The sequence below is a fragment of the Hevea brasiliensis genome, chromosome 9 (genome assembly GCF_030052815.1).
Source record: "Hevea brasiliensis isolate MT/VB/25A 57/8 chromosome 9, ASM3005281v1, whole genome shotgun sequence".
In the NCBI taxonomy this organism is placed as follows: domain Eukaryota; kingdom Viridiplantae; phylum Streptophyta; class Magnoliopsida; order Malpighiales; family Euphorbiaceae; genus Hevea; species Hevea brasiliensis.
Window position 1 is genome coordinate 7,572,196 of NC_079501.1, and position 24,558 is coordinate 7,596,753.

The 24,558-nt window shown below is 34.0% G+C and overlaps 2 protein-coding genes and 1 pseudogene across 9 annotated transcripts; all 3 read left to right on the forward strand.

Annotated features, from left to right (window-relative positions):
• The first annotated feature begins 4,300 nt into the window (after positions 1-4,300).
• Positions 4,301-9,989, forward strand: LOC110643485 (E3 ubiquitin-protein ligase MIEL1). 4 transcript variants are annotated; one of them, XR_002492647.2, is made up of 13 exons: positions 4,301-4,519; positions 4,655-4,742; positions 4,875-4,931; positions 5,036-5,068; positions 5,182-5,259; positions 5,373-5,416; positions 5,518-5,558; positions 7,685-7,767; positions 7,844-7,935; positions 8,033-8,102; positions 8,283-8,558; positions 8,939-8,977; positions 9,728-9,834. XR_002492647.2 is itself a non-coding variant. In XM_021795871.2 (12 exons), exons 1-12 carry the CDS (start codon positions 4,458-4,460, stop codon positions 9,848-9,850), a joined length of 810 nt encoding a protein of 269 aa, XP_021651563.2. In that variant the 5' UTR covers positions 4,302-4,457; the 3' UTR covers positions 9,851-9,989. The 4 variants fall into 4 exon arrangements, 3 of the variants coding, with proteins under 3 accessions (XP_021651570.2, XP_021651582.2, XP_021651563.2); XM_021795871.2 differs by lacking the exon at positions 8,283-8,558 and having other exon boundaries at positions 4,302-4,519; positions 9,728-9,989; XM_021795878.2 differs by lacking the exons at positions 8,939-8,977; positions 9,728-9,834 and having other exon boundaries at positions 8,283-8,806.
• Positions 9,990-11,484: 1,495 nt separating this feature from the next.
• On the forward strand, positions 11,485-15,778 carry LOC110643454 (zinc finger protein CONSTANS-LIKE 13). 5 transcript variants are annotated; one of them, XM_021795859.2, is made up of 5 exons: positions 11,485-12,303; positions 13,211-13,423; positions 14,138-14,418; positions 14,970-15,067; positions 15,640-15,778. In XM_021795859.2, the coding sequence occupies exons 1-4, from the start codon at positions 11,713-11,715 to the stop codon at positions 15,058-15,060; spliced, it is 1,176 nt and encodes a 391-aa protein (XP_021651551.1). In that variant the 5' UTR covers positions 11,485-11,712; the 3' UTR covers positions 15,061-15,067; positions 15,640-15,778. The 5 variants fall into 5 exon arrangements, with proteins under 5 accessions (XP_021651551.1, XP_021651531.1, XP_021651543.1 ...); XM_021795839.2 differs by lacking the exon at positions 15,640-15,778 and adding an exon at positions 15,168-15,572; XM_021795851.2 differs by lacking the exon at positions 15,640-15,778 and adding an exon at positions 15,269-15,572.
• A 103-nt stretch (positions 15,779-15,881) lies between these two features.
• Positions 15,882-23,597, forward strand: LOC110643509 (bidirectional sugar transporter N3-like; annotated as a pseudogene).
• The last annotated feature ends 961 nt before the right edge of the window (positions 23,598-24,558 follow it).

Consider the following 24,558-nt stretch of genomic DNA (forward strand, 5'->3'; position numbering starts at 1 on the left):
TCTAATCCAGATCCTATAACTCTAAGCTCTAGGCTCAGGCTCCTAACACTACATCAATTATGACCTGCTCTAAGTCCTGTACTTTTGGGTTCCATAACTTAACAATGTTCTCCCTAATGCCATCCTTTTCTACGCTCTTTATCTTTTTATCTTTTTTTTTTTTTATCTCGTTTACCCTTCTTAGAACCACATTCACCTCCTCGGTATTTTGACTCTATTCTTCCTAATCTTATTCTAATATGTTTTTCCAGTTTATTCTTTAGCCAACTCTTTTTATCTTACCCAAATCCGAACTTTCACTCTTCCATCCTTTAGCTTTATTTTCTTTTTGAACCTGATTGTCATATTAGAAACTTATACCTTTCCACTATCCCTAACACGTCATCTATACCTCAATGTTACTGAGAATTGATCCTCTAACTACCCTAGCTACACTTCTACTAGCATTCAGGCTATCTCTCTTACTGCATTTGAACCGCACTCCATTTATATATATATATATATATATATATATATATATATACATATTCTATGATTTATCGATGCTAACTTTTGTTCTTTTTCTTTTACTTTATTTGGAGCATACTTTAGTCTTAAGCATTAAGAAGCTAAGGATGAACTTAGGGAACAACAGTCATACTTCTCCTACGTGATCTCTATTCTTACCCTTTTGGACTGCATACTAACCCCTACTACCTTAGGGAGGGGATCTGTAGCAACTCTAATTTTTCATATCCATTTAATTAGCTGACACTTAAAATACTAGGCATCCAAACCCGTCATTCAATTTAAAGGCTTACATACATCTTGATCTTACATCTTATAATTTCTACATGGAACTTGTACTCTCTCCAGAACACCTGAGCTAACAACTCTCTATCTCACGCTACAATCCCATCTGGGACACTACTCCATAAGTCATCATTATCAGTAATAACCTTCGATCCCTTCTGAAAAGATAGGACTATACCTTAACATGCTACAACAAAGGTACTACATTTACCACCTTACCAAAACCATGTCAAATTAATGACTCTCTTATCATATCATAGCTCTGTAAGTCATCAATTCATAATTCTGACCTTCCCTAGGTAGTAGGGTTGTACTTTACACCTTGCTGATACACACAAGGTATACTATTCTCACTAAGCTCTAAGCAAAACGCCTGTCGTACTGCAAAAACCATCCAAGATTCCATACCGAAGACTAGATGGTCTCACTCTATAGATGTCACCTTTACTTTGCAACTAATCCGCAACCTCTGGTCTGATGGCAACTCTTGATGTAACTCGAGCTCATGCTAAGGCAACCGAGTTACTGACTCTAGTTACCACCCAACTGTGACCTTTCGATATTCTAACTCTAGATCCCTAACCAGGAGTTTTCAACTCCTCTGCAGATATAGAACTCTGTTCTAGCATAATTGTACCAAAACAGAGGCCATCCGCAAACACCCTGCACGCAGCTCTACACAATAATCTCATGTCGGTACTGTAATCTGTAGCTTACAGAGTAGACATTGAGAACATTGTATAGTTACTACGATACGTCCTGGCAGACTAGGTCTCCTAATCTTTTATCTCTCTTAAATCTACTATTATCATAAACTTACTCTGACTGGGTCATCTACTGACGACTGCCAACAGTGGTATCTCACCCTTATCTAGTGCAATTATACTATCAAAACTCACCTTTATGTACTCGTGCCTAGCACCAGATAGGCACAACACTTAAACCCATACTGATAGAAATATAATGTTTCTTGGAGAACGTATTTCCATGGAAGACCTCAACTTGTCTGCTAACTTTGTTTCACACTTCTATGTACTTCACAAAAACTGAGGTGCTAAACTGAAGCACTCTTATATTAACCGAGGAATAACACAAAATCTAGAAACGAAGAATTACAGAAAAAAGACGAAACAGAATCCTATACTCTGCATATGACAACTCTAGGTGCACACTTTCCCATGAATCTAAAGCCTAAGCTCTGATACCACTTTTGTCACGACCCAACCTATGGGCCGAATCGGCACTAGGATCTAGGCCAGCCTAAAGGCCCCGAGGCCCGTAGTAAGCCTAACTATTCCTCAACCCAACTCTAAGGCCCATTTGGGCCTAATTTCAAGAATTCAACGGGATAAAGTCCGACCATAAAATGGACCATTCAACGGGGAGTTTTTGACTCGTTCGACCTGTAAACACAATATATAATAAATTGGGAAGATCAGCTCACCCTCCACATAATCAAAATGTCATAACTCAAATAGGAGCTCAACTCACTCATCCAATCCCATCATGCATGCAGTTAATAATTTTACAGGTCCAACATAACTTTTATAATACAGGCCCAAAATAAAAATAAGTGCTTCTAACACATGAGGAGTCTAAAATTTAACTCAATTGTACAAAATACATTAAATACTATTAATGGACCTGCGAAGAAGAAGAGCAGGATAGCTACAACAAATAATCCTCCTGTAGCCAGGAAAAATAGATGAACAGGAGTGAGCGTTCAACTCAGAGAGTAAAATACCAATTTTAATCATAATCTCTATAACTATCTAAAACTAATGCACCCTGTGGAGTGAAATGCAACATCGTCATAATTTTCATATCATAACAGTAAAAAGGCAATTTGGAGCACTCATACACCCAACACTGTCAAGCAATACATATATTGGAATTGATCCCCTATACAACCCTCTTAATCCAACCTCTGCCAGCGAGTGTCTCTCAAGCCATGTCTACCCTGAAGGACCAGGTCCCAGTGAGTATCTCTCAAGCCGTGTCTACCCGTCCTGTCCATATCCAATACCATACCACACGCACGCTACGCATACACACTGCTCCAAATTACCACAAACAACATCTATAGCACTTTAACAATTATGAATGCAATATAAATCGTGCCTAGTATTTAACTACATAGATACATATTTATAAGTGATGCATGGGCATGCTTGAACATATAATAATATTGAAATTATAATTAAAATTAATATTTTACTCACAGTACACCAGAGACAACTGTAGAGGTTGGGTGAAGGAAGATAATTGACCCCGATTAGCTACATAATTTTATTGTGAATTTATTAGTGCTAATTCAAATAAAAATAAATTTTAAAGAGGCAAACACATCCTTATTTGTACTAAAAATTCGGTAGAGTCTCTCCTATACCTATTACCTACATAACCTGCAAAATGGTTCAAATAACACTTCTAAACTCAACCCATATCTCATCATCATTATATGGCCCCTTATGGGCCCTCCAAACCAAGCAATAATCACAACATCAAATAACTCAATTATAAGATTTCAAAACTAATATTTTTTAAAAACTATCCATACTAACTTTAAAAATTCTATAAACCTGCCCCGCGGTCCTTAACAATATTATAAGGGTATTGAAATAGGAATCGTAATTTTCTTATCATCCATGAATATTTTATAAATTTTATTCTAACCCAGTATAAGGCAAAAATTGAGTAATATAGAGTTCGAGTTTACCTATGCCAAATCTGACAACTGGAACGCGTCCAGAACGTCTGAAAATGGTGGGGTAGCCTATAATCTTGATCTGGTTTTGAAATAGTTCCAACAGCTTATCAGCTCGATCCAAAATTGCAGATCCGGGCGACGATCGAATTTTCACGAAATGAAAATACATACGCAAAGTTCAATGTACTAGGGTTAGAATAAAATATATATATATATATATATATATATATATATATATATATATATATATATATTAATTAGCCCTTTTTCACTTCGAATTTGAATACTAACCCTTCCTTGAAAAACACTAATTCTTAAACCACATGCAACGCCTTAAATAATTTATAATTATTTTATTTATAATAAGTATATAAATATTAAACATTAAAATATCTTATTTCAATATATATCAGAATTAAAATAATAATAATAAAAATTTAATATTAAAATTATAAGAAAACAACAGAGAATTATTTTAGGATTATATATATATATATATATATATATATATTTATTTATTTATTTATTAATATCATATTATATTTCATTATATCGATTTATAGTGTAAGGAAAAACTTATTTTTGATTGAAATTATAACCTAAGTTATTGATTAATTAATATTAAAAAATAAAAGGTTCTTTATAAAATTTTTTAACAAATTGATTAAAAAAAACTAAAATTGTAATAAATTAAATTCTATTTTTTTCCAAAATAAATTAAATTCTATGCACCATGAAATGAGATGGCATTACATGAAAGCTGTAAAAGAAAATAAAAAGAAAAGAATTATTTATTATTAAGATTTTTTTGAAAGGAGATGGCCCAATGTTGATGATGACGGGCCCGTACAGTAGAGGTGATCCAAGCAGGCAGCATCCCAAGAATTCATTCATTCCTACAGCCAATTTGCCCTTCTCCTCCTCTACCCGCCGCTCACACACAGAATAACTGCCAATGGCAGAGGAAGAAACTTCCTCGCCTTGCATCAGAGAAGATGCTGGAAAGTTTCAATATGGGTACTCGCTAAGCCCTCCTCATCTCTTTCGCTGCCGTGCTTTTGTATTGTTTTGCAAGAATGTTTTTTCTTTAATCATTGGCTTATAAATTCTTGATTTTTCCTTGTCCGTTTCCTTTTCTTCTACGGGGTTAAGATGCGAGCATTACCGCAGAAGATGCAAAATCCGAGCTCCTTGCTGCCAAAAAATATTCTCCTGCCGTCACTGTCATAACGAAGCCACTGTAACTCTCCCTCTCTCTCTCTCTATAGATGCACTTGTTCATATAATTGCGATTCATATAGTATATAGGAGTGAGTTTGCGTTTGTGAATTTGGGAATATCTTGTGTTCTGCTTCTTGCTTGTGTGTTTTAGAGTGCGATGAGCAATCCTGATGATCGTCATGAAATCGTTAGGCATGATATTAAACAAGTATGTTCAATTTCTTGACTTTTCTTACGCAAGATGTATACATTGATTTTATTTTGTCTATTTTCATGGGCTTATTCATTTTGGTTTACTAATTGGTGTTACAGGTTATATGTTCACTTTGCAATATCGAGCAGGAGGTGAGATTTGTACGGGATTAAATGATTGACACTTTCCTTCTTTTTTGTACGCGCCATAACCTACTAGTCAAAAGATGACATTTTTTTCTCTCTTTTGTGTCCTGTATTTTCAGGTTGCTCAGATTTGCTCCAACTGTGGAGTCAAGATGGGTGAATACTATTGTGATATATGCAAATTTTATGATGATGATGTAAGAAAAAATTTTATTTATTAATTATTTGATGTAGTGGAGTTAAATCTTTTGAATATTGGAAATGCTTTGATTGAATTGTGATATTACTTGATTCTTTGTGTTCATTGCAGACTACTAAAGGGCAGTTTCATTGTGAAGGATGTGGGATTTGTAGGTTAGTAACAGATTCATTCATTTTGTAGCTACCTTAATTTGAGAGGGCTCATTTTTTTCTATCCCTTGAATTTTTAATTTGAACTGAATTGTGGTGTTCAGAGTTGGGGGTAAAGACAACTTTTTCCATTGTGAGAAGTGTGGTATGTTATCCATCTTACTGGATTTTGTATTCAATGATTTATTGCTTTCCTGATTTGTTTATGGGGATAATTTCTTTTATCTACCATGTGTAATAAAACTTGCAACATGTTGTTGATGTTTTTGTAGCTTGCTATGAGCTTGTAGTTTTTATTAATGTATTCTGAAGGTGTAATGTGTTTGTTTTCAAGATTTCTAAGCTAAAAAACTTTTTGAAATAGCTTTATGGGAAGGTCATTATTTTAATAGCTAGGTGAAGGATTCTAATAATATATGTCAATCTAAGGAAGTATAATGACCTAAACTGACTTGGAGGAGAGTAGTACAACATGACCTAGAAGTATTACACATTTTTTGGATTTAACCCAAAATTGTTTACAGTAGAGAAAGAGAATCCATATAGCCGACCCTAAATTTTTGGGATAAAGACTGAGTTGAGTTGAGTTAAGGAAGTATAATGGATGCTCAATTTATTTAATTGAATTGGATATTCAGAAATTGGCTGCTTAGAAGTCTGATGGCATACTTCTTTGAGTTGGGATCATGTCTTGTGTATTAATGAGCCTGTGTTTTAGCTGCAACTAAGTAGTCACTTTCCTTTTATTTTTTATAAAAGGATTGAGTTTATGGATAAAAGCCACGACTGATTGGGAAGGGAATACTGCCCATGTTAATTTTAATCATTATAGTGGTTATTGATGCTGAGAATTCCTAAGGGTTGGCTAATTTGATGTATTAGGTTATGAATATATTAGTGGCTGTGTATGAATTTGCATGTGCAGCCCATATCATGCTAAGACTTAACTCTTGTTGATGTGTGCAATAACCTAGCATTTGGTGTACCAGGAGTGTTCAAAAGTTAGGGATGCTTCTTGAGCCATTGATGCATCATAGTCAACTCATGCTTGTGACATTCCAACATCCATAAAAGGGTGTTCCAGTATATTAGGCTTCACGTATGCAGGCTCCAGGGAGGCTCAGATATACACAGCCTTGCCCTGCTTTGCAAGGAGGTTGCTTTTGTGGTTTGAACCATCATTATGCTTACACACACATGTATACTGTGCACACATACGATGACTATTTTGATTTATAGATATTCAGTGACGGAAAGTTTAGGCTTGTTGGAAAATATGGAGTGTCCTCTGTGATTGATTAAGCATTGCAGGTGTTTAAGATTAAGGTATCACAACTAAGAATAATATCCACTATTGGAACCTTTGCATAGTTGAATTTGAAGATCAAATTCTTGAAATTTAATTACTTGTACTAGTCTGCTCGTTCAAGTTCCCATCCCTTCTCAGCTTCACTCTTTCTTTAATTTCTCTCTTATGTGGGTGAGGGTGATTTTTTGAGGAGCATGATTATTATGTCCAGGTAGTATAATTGCTGTTGATATGGTATACTGTATGAAGGCTTGTAGATACTAGATTATGACATGATCTATATTTTATGGATTTGTGCCACATAACTTGAGTAGCAATGGGTATAAAGATGTATTCCCTTTCCTTCTTTTAACACCTAATAACCCCCATATGGGAACAAAATAAGATAATAAAGTCATTTTTATTTGTTATTATTCTTTGCCATCCTTCATTTCAGTTTACTGAGCACCAAAAAGTTGGTGACAAAGGCTTGATTCCATTACTGGAAGTTTCTATCAGATTGTATTTCTAGAATTTAATGTATAAACTAAGCCAAGCATAGGGATAGAAGATTGATAATTGATAAGGAATAGCATTAATTTTACCAAGTTGTTAATATGCAAGACGAACAATTATCATCACATCATAAAGAAGAATGTTGTGTACGTCTTGAATACATTCAATGATAAGTTTAATGTGTTAACACTTTTTTAAGTTGTTATCCATCTAGTGGCCTTATTTCTGGGAATTGCCTACCTAGAATAATGAAAATACAGTTATATGATACTAATTAGTTTCTTTCTTACTTTAAACTTTTATTGTGTTATTATCTGTAATGTAGTCTGTCCTTTAGCAGTGCATGTAATTTTCTAGTTAATGGTTGAATATATTGCACAAGCCTTAATATGGTCTTGGAAGTATACATATTATTTTGTGGACCTTGAGACTTAGCTTTACCTTCTCTAATTATTTAACTGCAATAGGTTCTTGTTATCGAGTGGAATTGCAGAATAATCATTCTTGCATTGAGAACTCGATGAAGAACCACTGCCCAATCTGTTATGAGGTTTGTAATTTGTTCATTGTAATTGTTGAAGCATTGAGCAGAGTTCTTTGTTCTAACAACCTTTTTTTGCCAACAGTATCTTTTTGACTCTGTTAAAGGTGCAACAGTTATGAAGTGTGGACATACTATGCACTTAGATTGTCTCAATCTGATGGCTGAACAAAATCAGTAAACTTTTAATAAATTTTAGTTGCATATTTGTTTTGTTTAGTTTGACAATTCATCCAGTTATATGTTGAATATAATGTCAGAATTCATCAACTAGGTACCGTTGTCCAATCTGTTCCAAGACTGTGCTGAAAGTGTCACATTATTGGAGAATGCTAGATCAGGAGGTATGGAATTTTTGCCCTTGTCCAGCATAACAGTTTTGTGCAAATTTGAAATTGAAGTGTTAACATGTATCAAATTAGTGAAAACTTGCCTTTACTGGTAGTTGTCTTCCTGGTTTAAATTTTCACGAGTCTTAGGATTATGTTATTCAGTAGCAAACTGTTAACAGATTTCTATGGCAGGTATATTTCTCTGTTTCTTCTACACAGTTATCACATGGCATGCCAAAAACACTTGAGCTGTTCTTCAGTGGGAGATTGTGACATTATATCAGGCTCTGAAATTTTGTGATTGGGAACAGTTGGTATATAGGGACATCAGACTGTATCACCTGGATAGGCACCTTTTTTTGAAGTAAAAATTGACTGCATATATGTACTTATTTGGTGTGTTGCAGTCAAGTAAATACTGAAAAGTAGTCAATGGATGACATGGCAATGCCAAAGATCATCTGAAAGGTGCAAATACCCTTTTTGTTACATATTTGGCCATGTTCCCATTTCCACTTGCCCCCTTGCCTGGATCATCTGCTTTATTTGCATTATTATTGAACAATTTTGGGCACTGCTGAAATAAACTAGTGAGAACTTGACCAAGCTTAAATAACTGCTTTGGGAGCCTAGATACTCGTCAGTGGTAGCCATAAATTGCGTGCATGCTTTCATTGTGACCGACTGATGCGAAGAAACTACTGATTTTTGTACAATTTGCATGTGTTGCGAATTATTAAGGAGTTGACAGCATGAGATTGCTTATAACTCCTGCTTAATTACTCACAATTACTTTTTCATGTATAAAGAAGTGATTATGCTAACATTGTTGAGGTTTTTTTTGATAGATTGAAGCTATTCAAATGCCTGAGGAATACCGTTATGAGGTACTCTTTTCATCCATATTTTCCTTTTTAGTTTAGATGCCACAAACATGCAGTGTCTACTCTACCAATATGTTATTTGTTCACGTGCAATAGATTCTTGTTTATTGTTCACCTGGTTTAGAAGTAACTCCAAATGTTACGTACTAGATTTACTAAGGGCCTCAGAAAGTTAGTCATAGTAGTTTCCTTTTAGAGTTCTCATGTGAAGAGAGAGAAGATATCATGTTATATACAACTTGCCCATTACCAACATCTAGAGTGGACTTTTTCTTAATTAATTCTGAAGAGCAGAATGTCTATGCTTTGGTGTCAATGCATGTTTCTCCATCAGTGAGTCGTGCAATTCGGATTTAAGCCAAGTTGGCAGAAAATTGGAATGTGCATTATAAGCCCTTTTTGTGAAAAGTTGTATTCTTGTTTATGGAGGAGGGTAAGTTTCCTCTAGTGATGTTGCTCAATATTTCCCTAAAGCTGCTTTTAAAAGCTTTCTTCAGTTGATAGTAGAAGTACCCCGCATCCAAGCAATATTTTACCTTGTTATTTTAATAACAAGCCATGGATTTTGGCTCCATCCCTTATTCAGTGGCATCCCTTTTTCTCTGAAAGATGGAAATCCTGTCTTGAGCATTATTTTATAATTTTCCTGGGTTTCCACTTCATCTGTTATCCCTGGTTTGGAACATGCACAAACATTCAACTATTGTTCCATCACTTGAAAGCAGAATTCTGAGTTTCATGGATGTTTTGCAGGTTTCAATCTTATGCAATGACTGCAATGAAACTAGCAAAACTGCATTTCATATTGTTGGGCTAAAGTGCAGCCACTGCAAATCGTATAATACACGAAGGATTTCAACATCAGATGATCATTGAGAGGTTTTACCTAGCCTGCAATTTACATGAGATGCTTCTTACACTGCTAAACTTGTAGTAGGCATAGTTTTTGTTTTGATAGCTTCTCTAGCTCTATTCGTATGATTACCTAATAAAAAAAATTCCCTCCTTTTATTTATTTATTCTTTTTTGTTTTTTTTTTTTACCTGTTGACATCGTTGATTTAGTTACAGTTGTACTACTAGCTCCCTGAAACCACTGTAATGGTTTTCCCATTATTTCAGAAAATGAAGACAACCATGTCTTCACATTCAATAGAAAGAATAATGAATATAAAAGATCTCTGCAAATAGTCAAATACTTGTTTAATCCTGTAATATTCTCCAACATTGTTTGCAAATGATTGAGGTGGGGCACCAGAGCGCTAACAAGAAAAGGGCATTTGCTGCTTATGTTTTAATTGGAGAAATAATTCTCCAATATCATCAGGTCACCAATAAAATTACGTCAGGAATGATGAAATACTAATTTGAGGCCAAACAGAGATTTCTGATGTTAACCACTGGTGAGCTATCTAATTAGACAGTGATTTCTTTAAAAAAAAAAAAAAAAGAAAAAAAAGAACAGTCAGAGACGGTTTCTAGCGAGTTCTGAAATAAAAAGAAAGTCCACACAATCTGTGAATATCAGAATTGGGAAGAAAAGCGTGTAAAAGCCAAAATCTTTCATAAATCTCTCAGATTAGACGTCCCTTTCATGCAATGAAATCGTGACCTACTTCTCCACAACACAATTGAAGCCAAAAGTAAATTGGCACCAAATTATTTATTACGCTGCAATTTTTTTTATTGAATGAGCTGCTGCAATTTTAATTTTTATTTTAAATTGAGTAATTGATAAATAAAATAGATATTTTTAAATTAACATATAATAATAAAAATTATTTAATTTTAATTTATACTTATTACTAAAATATATTTATATTCATTGTTAAAAAAATATATATTTATATTAAATATAATTAAAATTTTTCTAATGAAAATATTGACTTGTGGGGGAAGAATGGGGCTGGGGGGCATGGCCCCCTAGTTCTCATATATCTCGGGTCAAGTAAGTTACAAGGACACTTGAACAACCTCGGGTCTTGTTATAATAGTTGGTACTCGAATGGGCTAATTTTCCTTGCTAATTAATATTGTGCAAAGAATGAAAATTAATGTTTGCCTTTCTTATAACGGTAACTTACAATTTAGTAAAAATCATTGGCTGTTATAATGAAAATTTTCTCTGTTGAAAAAAAATTTTACAATTTAATATCTAACATACAATAAAAATTACAATTTAATTCTTTTATTTTTATTAAAAAAAAATAAGTTCATTCTTGAACTATGTTCATGTTACTAAAATAATTTTTTATTAAAATTTTCCGTTAATAAATTAAAAATTATAATAATTCGATTCATTACATTTTTTTTTACAATAATTTAATTTTTATAATTTTAATATTTGTAATAATTTAATTCTTTTGAATTTAGATTAGTTGTTTAATTAATAAAAAATATACATTGGCTATTTTATTTCTCATAAAAAAATATTAAATAATAATGTTATCATATTGTAAAAGGCATATAACAGGCTAAAAGAGGCTATGTCAATTCCTTGGAGGAAGAAAAATCAACCAATGTCTTTCAAGATACTTCCTGTACAACGATGACCGGTGACATTTTCTCATCTTTTTTTTCTCTCTCTCTCTCTCTCTCTCTCGCTCTCTCTGTGATTGAAATTGGAAAAGAATACTTTTCAGCGCGGTATTGTGCCCTGTTTACGCTCCGTTTTGAGCCTAGCCAACCAACACTTTAACAGAGCTTTTGAGGATAAGACTTAAATTATCGCAGCCAGAAATGAGTGATTCTCATACACCCCCACATGGCCAGCAAACCATGAAACCCCAGCAACAGCAACATATGCAGAGACGGCTCTGCGATTACTGTAACGATACCACTGCTCTCCTCTATTGCAGAGCTGACTCAGCCAAGCTTTGTATCTCATGTGACCGTGAAGTTCACTCCACAAACCAGCTCTTCTGCAAGCATACTCGCTCTCTTCTATGTGACGCCTGCGACAAGTCCCCTGCTTCTATCTTTTGTGAAACTGAGCACTACGTTTTCTGCCAAAACTGTGACTGGGAAAGGCACCGTCTTTCATCGTCCGTGCACAATCGGAGGCCTATTGAGGGGTTTAGTGGGTGTCGTTCATTGAGTGAGTTGATCAGTATTTTAGGCTTTGAAGATCTTGGTGATAAGAAACCTCTGTTTTTAAGTGAAGAAAATAATGGCTCAGTGGAGTCTAAGCTTGATGACTCGGGTTTTGGAGATGGGTATTCGGATTTATTGATATGGGAGAGTCCTGCTGTTGTTAGCATTGACGATTTGATAGCTTCTAGTGATTCGGGTCTAAATTTTCAGGCCTTAGGGGTTCCTCCTCTTCCCAAGGCAAGTTCCCTTTCAGCTTCTTTTTATGCTTTTGGCCTCTAAATTTTTGCCTTTTCTTCTCAAATATTACCATTAAACTTTAATAAGTTAGACAAACTAGTTATGTTGTGCTCAGCCTATTTTTGTAGTCAATTTTAAGCTTTAAAGGTTCGAGCTCCGCCTATACTTCTGTTGTTTTTTGTTCTCGCATCCGCGTGACCTCAAACTACCATATGTTTGCACTGCGATCCCTTGGTTGAATGCATGAAATACATCAGCGTTTTTCTCAGCAACAAAATAAAAATACAGAGCCTGTTTGATTTGCTTGGAAATGGAAATGAAATGCAATTCTGAAACCACTATGCTGTTTGGTATGGACAAGGAATTCAAATATTGATTTTGTGATCAACTAGCTTTAATTTAGGTAAATGTGAAATACAGTTTTGAGAAATTTTCAAATTTACCGTCAATACGTGTTTAATGGATTTCAAATAAAATTTGGAGAGATTTTTGAGTGACATCTACTACCATTATTATTAATATTAGGGGTGTGGATTTTCCTGTTAATAATATAGTATGAATCAGTTATTTGGATTGTGGTTCCCCCCTTCATTTTTCATTTTAATGGTGATTTTTGGTTTTTGTGTGACATGCAAATCGCTATAAGCCTATAGCTTCAATTAGGCAATGTGATGAAATGGGCAGAGCATGTTTCTAAAATGTGCTGTGCTTATTGATGAGCTTTTATACTTTTTTTTTTTTTATTATTCTATAACATTTTTTCCCTTAATTAACTTAAATTTGCTACCATTGAATTCTTTTTCTCCCCTTTGAAACGAGAGCTCGTAGGTGATAAGGAATTGTTGAAATTGTCCACAAAACTGTTTTGATTCTGACTTGGTTTAGGACATCATCATTCTTAAATCAGAATCGTAATGCTGTTTGTGGGAAACATAAGGAAGAAATACTTCGTCAGCTTCGTGAACTAGCAAGGTTGGAACCTGACTCAATTTGTGAAAACCCAGAAAGTAAGGCTATTAGTTTGTTCCAGCCATCAGCTGCTGGACTAAATGTCCATGAGCAAGATATATGTACAGGTTTTGAGCCAGATGCAAAGCCAATTCCGTTCCCTGTTTATGAGGTAAGCTTCTTTCCTGTTTAGGTTTTATTAAAGTGATCTCCCTTGTTTTCTAAATTGCATATTTAATATGTGATAACATGTGAGCATTCTGATGTGGAGTGTGTTTAAAATTTGAACTGTGTGCTGTCCATTATTGTCTGGTCACTTGAATGATGATTCATGGGCACAGCAATTTCATTGGTCTGCTTGGTGGTTAGACACTCTAGTCTATTACCAGATTAAGGGCTCTAGGGTTGTAAAGGAAGAGAGACATTTTATGAGCCAGTATATACAACCACCCGCTGTCCACACAGGTCCATGAATATGTATCATCTGATATCCTTCAGCACCTACCTCATCCTGTTATTCTCAGCCACTAAGACCATTCAATATGACTTGAACTTTTGACAATTGATGCCACTGCCCAAGAATGGCTCTTTTTTTGTAAAAGAATGAATATTTCTTGGTTTCCTGGGTTTGAATTATGTATCAGATCAGAGTTCATGCTAATACATTATACCTCACATTTAATCAAGTATCTAATGTATATTGTACTTTTCTTTGTTGCTTTCAAGCTTCCAATGCTCAGAATTGACTCGTTGATGGTATTGGCTAGAGTTCTTTATTTATATATTAGTAACTGACTGGCTCAGTCAGTAGAGAGTTTGTTATTTGCTTAGTTCTTTCATTTTAGCTTCTATGGATCAGCATGACGAATTCTTACCCGTTGTACAGGAAAATGTATTTCACTGGATTAGTGATACTGGTGAGGCTGGAAATCAAGTTTGTGATCCTTCTCCATTACTGAGAAGTAAGGAAAGTTCTGTTCTTCCTGACAAGCAGCCCAATATTGGTGGAAGTGTGAATCGTGCCAATGGAAGGGAAGAAGAGGAACCGCAATTTCCTCTCTCTACTAGGATGATATCAGTTTTTTCTAAAGTTGGATCCCATGAGTTAAACAGCCAGGAGAGGGACTCTGCAATTTCACGGTACAAGGAAAAGAAGAAAACAAGGAGGTAGAGTATTACACTTTGCCCTATGAGTATAATTTTCAAATCATGCCTACTCAATACGTATATTTCCAAGATTCTCAAAAGTAATCGAATTCACCTATGATCACCATATCTAAAAATTACTTCTTTTTTTTTATCCTGGCTTCTTCAAAAATTAGTTCAGAAAATTTTGATGCGTAGGTTTGAAATATAACCAAGATGGTGAAAGGACATTTCATGCTTTGATTGTGTTGAAATGGCTGAAAATTGAAGATTCAGAATATTTTAATTTCTGAATGATTTGTTCATCTTATAGCCATTTTATAAGTTCCCAGTAATTACTATCTTTAATTTGTGAGAGAACCTGAGTGATTGGTGGAACTGTTAAGAATTTTGATATCAAATTAATGTTACAATGCTTACTAGAAAGATAAAAGAATACGTAAAGAATTTCTAAAATATTTACATGACTTGTGGAAAACAGAGAGTTGGTCAACTCAAAATGTGACACAGAGGATACCATCACCTTCAAACTTCTAAATTCTAAACAAACGTTCTTTCTGTTAAAAACGTAGGTATGATAAGCACATTAGGTATGAGTCGCGGAAGGCTCGGGCAGAAAGCAGAGTAAGAATTAAGGGACGGTTTGCAAAGATGGACGGCTGAAACAATGGTAAGCAATCATTTTTCCTACTACTTTTCTGTTTGTCTGAGTGAGTTGAGAAACTGAGAGATTGCTGTATGCATTGGATGGGCCCTGTAATGCCACACAGCAATATAAACATGATATTCCCGCCAACCAGTATCGCTCAGGGCATGTTTTGTATTATAATTTCTTGGCTGAAGTGTAGTAATTTGTCATCTGTTGAAACAGCAGATGCCGATGGTGTGTGTAAATTACGATCAGAAACAGCACAAGGAGCACTGCTGGACATTTTGGTAAGGATGGATGGCTGGGATTCTGTAATGCAGCCATGATCTTAGAATGATAGATTGATAGCTCACAGCTATTATGCAAAATGTGTATTTTTTTGGCAGTCTTAGTACCTTTATGAAATTTACATTATGAAAATTATATATATGTAGAAGAGGGTTGAAGAATTTCTGAATTTGGCATCAAAATTTAAGGAGTTTCCATTTACCACAAAATTAAAATGGAAATCAGCGAATTTAATTAATGGGGTGGTTAATTTTTCTTTAATTAAGTTGATCTGTAAATTAAATTTGAATGATGTGTTCTCTTAGAACTCCAATAGAGTCGTAGACAGATGTCGCAGAAGAAAGGAGGTCCTGCTCCTAAGCCATTGCAACTGCAAAATTTAAAGGGGATGCAGATGCCCCTTCAACAGAAATAACAACTCCTTTCTTCGAGTTCGGAAACCCCATAAAACCTTCATTGCTGATATCATTTTCGATTGGCGGGATGGCGGATGGGGGAAGCTCTGTTGGGGCAGTGTAACGGCCAGTGGGCCCTATTATTAAGTTCTATCCTCGCGGGGGAACTGCTGTTTTAAATTTAATATTATATTTATTTTATGAAAAATAATTTATATGTAAAAAAATATTTTTTATAAATATTATTTTTCAAAGAAATATATTGTTAAATTATTTAATTATAATATTAAATTAATAATATATATATTAATATTATTATTTATGTATAAATGTTTCCATATCTCATTAGTTTTTTGAGTTTTTTTTTTAAATATTTTTCACAAATTAAATAGAGGTCAAGTTTAAATCTTTTATAATTTAAATGTCATTAAAAATAATTTAAACAAATTATTTTATTATTTTTAAAATTATATAATTAAAATTTAAAATTTTTTATTAAATATTTTTAAAATAATATTTTGTAAGAGTAATTCAAATTTACGCTAAAACGAGAAATTGCTGTTTTGGGCATCCATTATAGCCTTGATTTGTCCTTCTTCCTCTCAAATCATTTGCTTCACACTCGGTCATCGCTTAAGCTGCTTTACACTTGGAGCCACAAGCCGATCTTTCACTCCAAAATGCATACTTCTCGCGTCATCATAGCAATGAGGACTGCAAAATTATAAGGTGAAATCAATTAAAATTTAGGAAAATTTTCATTTAAATTTAATTTATTATAAATTTAAAATATAAATATATAAAATTTTATTTATTTTACATATAAGTTTTTTCATATATTTTATATATTGAATTAGACGAGATTTAAAAACGTTTATGTTTTTATTGGTTATATTTTTGAAGACAAACAAGAAGATTAATTCCAATAGTCTTGAAAGAGAATAGAAAAAAAAAAAAAAAAAAAAAAACTTTTCCAATTCATTTATTGTTGGAAAAGCAATTTCTGTTTCTTCTTTTTGGGTTAGACAAGGCATCGCACGTCAAGAACAGCAGCTGGCAAGCGTCAATTGGCAACAGAGAAAAGAAATGGGCTGACGCCCAATGATCTTGAAGCTAAAGCGAGATGGGCTACTCCATTCAGAAGCTTCCAAGTAAGCGGAAGGCGAAGCTAAAAGCTATACTATTGTGTATCAGGAGCAGAAAGGGCAAGAAAAGGTGGTAAGCTGAAGAGAGAATTGCAGATATCAGAACTCGAAAACTCACCGTCTAGTTACTAGCTCACAAAATATGCGAGAATGGTTTGTTCTTTAGCTATATAGAACATGTCCAAAATGAAGTTTGCCCAGTCATCAGCTTTCTCTTTATAGCCTTATATAAGGATATGCAACTTGATGCACAGAAAATCATATAATAAGATATATACCAAAGAGCTTCACATTTACATTTTCATAATGGCATTACATGATCTCGCCTTGTTCTTTTCTTTGGCCTTCTGGGTACCTTCTAGTCAATGCCTTAACCAAAATTTTCTCTAATTAATTTCTCTAATAGTAATTTTATTTATGTTTCATGTTTTTACGTAATATGTTATCCTTCCTCATATATTTGGCCCCATTGTAAGTTAACTCTCTTGTTCTCTCTCTCTCTTTCCTTGTACTTAATTACCTAGGATATGGGTTTTATATATGATCTCATAAGTATGGTATGTTATTGATCTTTTTTGCTCACATTGTCTCAGGCCAACCCTTCACAAAATTTTCAAGAAAAAATCGACCCAAGAATTCCAGTCCTTACCATATTCAGTAGCGCTGTTTAGTGCCATGTTAATGCTGTATTATGCCTCTCTCAAGCCAGATTCATTTATGCTAATTACCATCAACTCCCTCGGTTGCATCATTGAAACCATCTACCTCATCATTTTCATGATATATGCAACCAAAACCTCCACGGTATACTATTATTATCATATCTCTCTCTCTTTCTGTCTGTTATATATATATATAGTTTTAAATTGACAGTAAGTGTTGTACCATCTGGCAGATTTATGCCTTGAAGCTACTTATTGATAAGAGACAAAATCCCTTTGACTCAGCTGATAATAATGCCTCAAATTGTGGAGTTGATGATGGCAAATACAATCCCATAATTTTAGAAAATCAGTCCCTCTAATTTTGGTCAATCAACAACGGTTATTAGTAAATATTCACTCTTGTATGTATATGTAATCCTCTTTTTCAAAATATAAGACACACAAGTCAATTACTTTTTTATCAAAATCATCTTTATGGTATCAGAGCTATCAAACTTGCAAGCCAAAACCAAAATGTCTTTAAATGGCCAGTCATCATCCAACCCAAAAACTGAGCCAAAATTGAACATCCAATCCTTTCATCAGTGTTCTAGTCTAATATCTATTAAACTAAATACAAACAACTTTCTATTATAGCGCAATCAGATTACACCCTTAGTTCCCAGCCTTGGTCTTCTCCATCATCTTACAAATGGAGAAAGACCTGCTGAAGAAGGTGAGAGTCTAACAGATCAGGAGAAATGTCCAAATCCAAATTATCAGAGGTGGATCGAAAATGATGGACTTCTGACTTCATGGCTTCTTGGAACCATGACAGAAGATGTTCTGAGTATTATAAATGGAGAAACAGCCTATGAGATTTGGACTTCCATTGAAGAGCAGCTGCTACCCGCCACAGTAGAGAAGGAGAGAAATTTGAAAAATATGTTGATGACCATCAAAAAGGGGTCTCGCTCTCTTGAGGAATACTTAAGAGATTTCAAATCAATATGTGATAACCTTGCTGCCATTAAAAGTCCAGTTTCTGACCAAGACAAAGTGTTCCAATTTGCCCATGGCTTAGAGCCAAGGTATGAAAACTTTCGTATTGCTGTGCTCGCTAAACCACCTTATCCTTCTGTTAATCAATTTTTACTAGCTCTTCAAGGACATAAGCAATCTCTTAACGCTCGGAAAGAGGAAGAAAAAATTTTTGTAGAACATGTTCAAACCTACTTTGGGCAGCGCGGTCATGGTCGAAATAGACGTAATAGCAAAGCTCATTTCAATTCTCGGGGAAAAGGCTTTACTCCTGCTGGTCGTTACAATAGCCAAAATGGATAACAGAGCACTCAAAATATTGGAAACTACTTTAAACAAAACAAAATTATAAAGGGGCAACGACATTCTAGTGAACAAAACAATGATGGTAAGGTGTCTTGTCAAATTTGTGGAAAATTTAATTATAAAGCTATTGATTGTTGGTATAGATTTGATTACTCTTATCAATCGGAGGACTTTCCACAAGCCCTTGCTACCCTTACCTTGGATAATTTAAATAATCAGTCCTTTGTTGTGGATTCTGGAGCTACATCTCACATGATAAAAGATTTAGATAATCTCTCCTCCATTAAGCCCTACAATGGAAATGATGTGATCTATGTAGGTAATGGAAACTCTATGCCTATAACTCATACTGAAAATGTTCTTATTACAATTGATAAAGGAAAGTTAAAATTTAAAGATGTGTTAGTAGTTCCTGATTTGAAGAAAAACTTATTATCAGTAGGAAAATTCATTTCAGATAATCAATGTACTTTTGAATTCACTACTTCTGGTTTTATTGTTAAGGACCACAACCAAAGGACAATAACGAGGGGGCATAAAAATGGACAGCTCTACACACTAGATGAAGGCTATCAAGAGGCTTTAACTGCAATAAGAAAAGGCAATTCCTCATCTGTGATTTGGCACCAACGACTTGGCCATCCTAACTCAAAAATTTATCTTTATTAAAGGATAAAATTGATGTTACTCATTGGGTACAAAAACCAGCTGTTTGTATTAGTTGTCAAATGGGAAAGAGTTGCAAATTGCCTTTTCAAGACTCTAATAAAATTTCAAAATTTCCCCTTGATAAGATACACTCTGATCTTTGGGGTCCAACACCTATAACTTCAAATCAAAATTTTCATTTTTATGCACTCTTTATAGATGATTACTCCCAATTCACATGGCTTTACCCCTTGAAAAGAAAATCTAATTTCTTTGGGTGTTTTCTAAAGTTTCAAAAATTAGTTGAAAACCAATTTGATAAAAAAAATTAAGATTTTTCAATGTGATGGGGGAGGTGAATTTAGTTCACATAATTTTTTAAATCACCTTGAAGAAAAAGGAATTGAACTTCATGTTTCATGTCTAGGTACTCCTGAGCAAAATGGAGTTGCTGAAAGAAAGCATCGTCATATTGTTGAAATTGGTTTAACTATGTTATTTCATGCCAATCTTCCTTTATCTCTTTGGGTAGAAATTTTTCACACTGTTGTATATTTGATAAACAGGTTACCATCTTCTACTCTGAAGTATAAAAGTCCTTACTATAAATTGTTCCTACGACATCCTCAATATAATGGCTTGCGGGTGATTGGATGTCAATGCTTCCCTCCTTTATGATATCAGCGGGGTAATAAATTTACAGCAAAAACCTACCCTTGTGTCTTTGTAGGGTACAGCCCAATTCATAAAGGCTACAGATGCCTAAATCCAAAAACTCAATGTGTTTATATATCCTAACATGTTGTTTTTGATGAAACAACATTTCCATATAAAAAATCCCAAAAAGCTTCTGTCTCTCCAAACTTGGAACTAACTGAATTTCCTACACCTAATGAGTGGCTTGAATCACCTATAAAATCTTCTAGCCCAACTCATGAATTTCATAACATGACTGACATAGATTAGGAAGAGTTAAATATGGAAACTTCCAAAACCACCTTAAATTGTTGTAATCCAAGTTTTTGTGTAGATTACTCTAATCATCCTGCAGGTAATCTTCTTGAAAATCAAATTGAGGAACAAGTTACAGATCATTTGTTCATAGAAAATCAACAGCAGTTAGAAGATCAAGTTGCAGATCATTCTCTTACAGCCCCAACACCTTGGATGATGACACTTCAAACAACTTGCCTAACCATTCTTCACCAAATTTAGAAAATTCTAGCATAGACAATAATAATCATCTAACCACCTCTCTACGTCCCATCCAAACACCAAAACCTCCATCTTATCTCAGTGACTCTGTTGCCCTTGCTATCTCATCACCAAAACCATTTCTTGATCCAATAAAGGTCTCTATTCCTAAGACATTTCAAAGTGCCTTAAAAGATCCTCGTTGGCACAATACTATGGAAGAAGAAATTCAAGCACTTCATTTAAATAAGACATGGGAGTTAGTTCCTCAACCCTCTGGTGTCAATGTTGTTGGCTCAAAATGGGTATACCGCATCAAATATAAAGAAGATGGCTCCATCGACCGCTTCAAAGCTCGATGAGTTGCAAAATGATTCACATATATTTCAGGCATTGATTATGAAGAAACATTCAGCCCTGTGGTTAAACCAACTACAATTCGGTTGGTTATAGCTCTCTCTCTCTCTCTCTCTCTCAATTGGAACATGAGACAATTAGATGTTAAAAATGCATTCCTACATGGGCATCTCAAGAAAACTATCTACATGGAACAACCTCCAGGTTTTATCAACTCTTCTTCACCTGATCATGTTTGTTTATTGAAAAAATCTTTATATGGCCTTATATAAGCACCTCATGCTTGGTTCGATAGACTTTCCCGATTCCTATTACATCTTGGCTTTTATTGCAGTAGTGCTGATTCATCATTATTTATTCTTCACAATCATAACATCACTGTGATACTTTTAATCTATGTTGATGATGTTTTAGTTGCAGGAAATAATGACACTTTCATTGCAACCCTTCTTCAACAGCTTAGTAGTGAATTTGCCATTAAAGACCTTGGTCCATTACACTATTTTTTAGGAGTGGAAGTTACACATTTCAAAGGCAGAATCTTTTTAACACAACACAAATACACACATGATTTACTGGTTAAAACCAAGATGTTAGAAAGTAATGCTATTGCAACACCACAGACTCTCAAGGACAAATCCACTACTTCAAATCATGCTGCTATTGATGCCACCACCTTTTGAAGTGTTGTAGGTGCACTACAATACTTGACCTTCACACGCTCTGATATTACTCATGTTGTCAATCGTGTTTGTCAACACTTCAATTCCCTTATTTTAAAAAATTTAAAGGCAGTAAAGAGAATTCTTCGATATCACAAAGGAACTAAGTGTTGAGGGCTTCGTTACCTTTCTAATAGTCCCATCTCCCTCTATGGTTTTAGTGATGCTGATTGGGCCGGTTGTCCAACCACTCGATGTACCACTACTGGATACTGCATTTTTGTTGGAGCTAATTATATCTCTTGGTGCTCCAAAAAGCAACCAACAATTGCTCGATCAAGTACAGAGGCAGAGTATCGTTCCATGGCTTTTACTACTGCTAAATTAACTTGGCTCACTTATCTTATTCGAGATATTGGAATTTCTCTTTCTCGACCACCTCAGCTATTTTGTGACAATATCAGTGCCCTTCATATGACAATTAATCTGATTTTCCATGCTCGCTCAAAATATATTGAGATTGATTATCATTTTGTTCGCGAAAAGGTGGCCATGGGCACTTTTTTTACTCGTTATATTTCCACCACATCCCAATTGGCAGACATATTTACTAAGCCATTGCCGAGAAATACCTTCACCATTTTTCGAAGCAAGCTTGGTGTGCATCTATGTGACCACTCCAACTTGAGGGAGCATGATAATAGACAAAATCCCTTTGACTCAGTTGATAATAATCCCTCAAATTGTGGAGTTGATGATGGCAAATACAATCCCATAATTTTGGAAAATTAGTCCCTCTAATTTTGGTCAATCAATCAACAATGGTTATTAGTAGATATTCACTCTTGTATATATATGTAATCCTCTTCTTCAAAATATAAGACACACAAGTCAATTACTTTTTTATCAAAATCATCTTTAAGGGGGCATGATAAGAGACAAAATCCCTTTGACTCAGCTAATAATAATCCCTCAAATTAGAGGGACTGATTTTCCAAAATTATGGGATTGTATTTGCCATCATCAACTCCACAATTTGAGGGATTATTATCAACTGAGTCAAAGGGATTTTGTCTCTTATCACTTATCTCATTCAACTTTGTAACATATGCATTGATCGGAGTATTGACATCTCGATTTTCACATGGCTCCGAGAGGATGGATTTGCGTCATCGTCCCAATCTCTGTTTTTGTTGCTCCTCTTAGCATCATGGTGTGCATGCATTTGTATTAATAACACTCACCAAACTAATTAATACTCGAGTATGCTAATTGCTATATATATATATATATATATATATATATATATATATATGCTTATCATTTTTCTTTCATTCAGAGGCTTGTTATTAAAACAAAGAGCGTAGAATACATGCCGTTCTCTCTATCACTCTCCTTAACTCTTTGTGCTATTTACTGGTTGGGATATGGCCTTACTGTGGACAACTACTCTATTGCTGTAAATCATTGAGTCCTTAACCCTATTGATGACATAATATTTAAATATATACTTGCTTCTTTTATTACTATCTATAAATTCCCTACCTAAACCCCTTTTCTTTTTGGTCTCTGCTTGTATATTCAGACACCAAATGTACTAGGATTCCTTCTTGGATTAGTTCAGATGATATTGTACTTGATTTACAAGAACAAAAAGAATGATATCGTGCCTGAAACCAACTCACAAGAACTAGCAAGAAGTGGGCCTCAAATGAGAAAAGTGGGAATTCTAATAATGCCAAATTGAAGCAACCAATGGATGGTGAAAGAATAACCAACAATGCAGTAGAATCAAGTGAACTCACTGTGTGACTGCTTGTTACATGAGCATGAGTTTTTATACATATACTCATTCCAAGGTGCTCTAGATGTGGAAGATTTGAACGATGTGGAAGATTTGAACACAAGCAACATACACAAATTTGTTGCTTTAATTACTGTGAAATCCGCTCGTCATGAGGTTGTACTATATATTCCATATGGGCTTCCTTGTTAATTAATTTTGTTTATTAATGAATTTTGGTGAAACACTATGAATAATCTTAAAAGAAAAGGGAATTCTTGTTTAAACTCTATCTATCATGATTCAAGACATAAATATGTGGGACCATATATTTAATAAGTAGATCATATTATATATCTTATATCTTATAACTTAAGCTATAATAGACCAAATATATGTAAGAAAAATCTAAAATATATATATATTTCAAAAAAGAAATTATCAAAATTTAAATTCATAATCTTTTATATTATAACACAAGACGAGCATTTGATTATTAGATTTTTGTGGATTTAAGCCAATAGATACAAAATGCAATCACCATAGCCTAGTGGATGTTATAAGGAGTTGAAGGTCTCGTGAGATGGTCACAATAATTGATCTCATTAATGTAGCAATTATATATAAGAGGAATATTTTTAAAATACAATAGTTATATAAGAGTTTCTGTTATTTGTAATGTCCAATGAAATAAGTAACTAACTTTCTACTGCCACTTTGCCAAATAAAACAAAATTAAGGTATTGACATGATAAAATTATCTGCAAAATATTACCTTTCATTTTGATATATTATTATTATTATTATTATTATTATTATTATTATTATTATTATTATTATACTATTTATATTTTTTATTTTTATAGTAAAAACACAATTGCAGTAAAATATTTAAGCTAAATTGAAATAAATAGATATAAAGTTAATAGTTATTGATTATAAAAATAAATTAGTATATATATATATATATATAATTTAAAGATGTAAATATAAGTTACTTATGAGAACTCAAAATTTTCAAGTTTTAATTTGGGATTTAAATAAAATTA

Bases quoted from the DNA above. Each gene is read 5' to 3' on its own strand.
- LOC110643485 (XM_021795871.2), top strand. From the start codon at position 4,458: ATGGCAGAGGAAGAAACTTCCTCGCCTTGCATCAGAGAAGATGCTGGA. The intron at 5,260-5,372 runs GTAAGAAAAAAT...TGTTCATTGCAG, and splicing joins GCAAATTTTATGATGATGAT to ACTACTAAAGGGCAGTTTCA. The intron at 5,559-7,684 runs GTATGTTATCCA...TAACTGCAATAG, and splicing joins TTTCCATTGTGAGAAGTGTG to GTTCTTGTTATCGAGTGGAA.
- LOC110643454 (XM_021795859.2), top strand. From the start codon at position 11,713: ATGAGTGATTCTCATACACCCCCACATGGCCAGCAAACCATGAAACCC. The intron at 12,304-13,210 runs GCAAGTTCCCTT...TTCTTAAATCAG, and splicing joins GGGTTCCTCCTCTTCCCAAG to AATCGTAATGCTGTTTGTGG. The intron at 14,419-14,969 runs GTAGAGTATTAC...TTAAAAACGTAG, and splicing joins GAAAAGAAGAAAACAAGGAG to GTATGATAAGCACATTAGGT.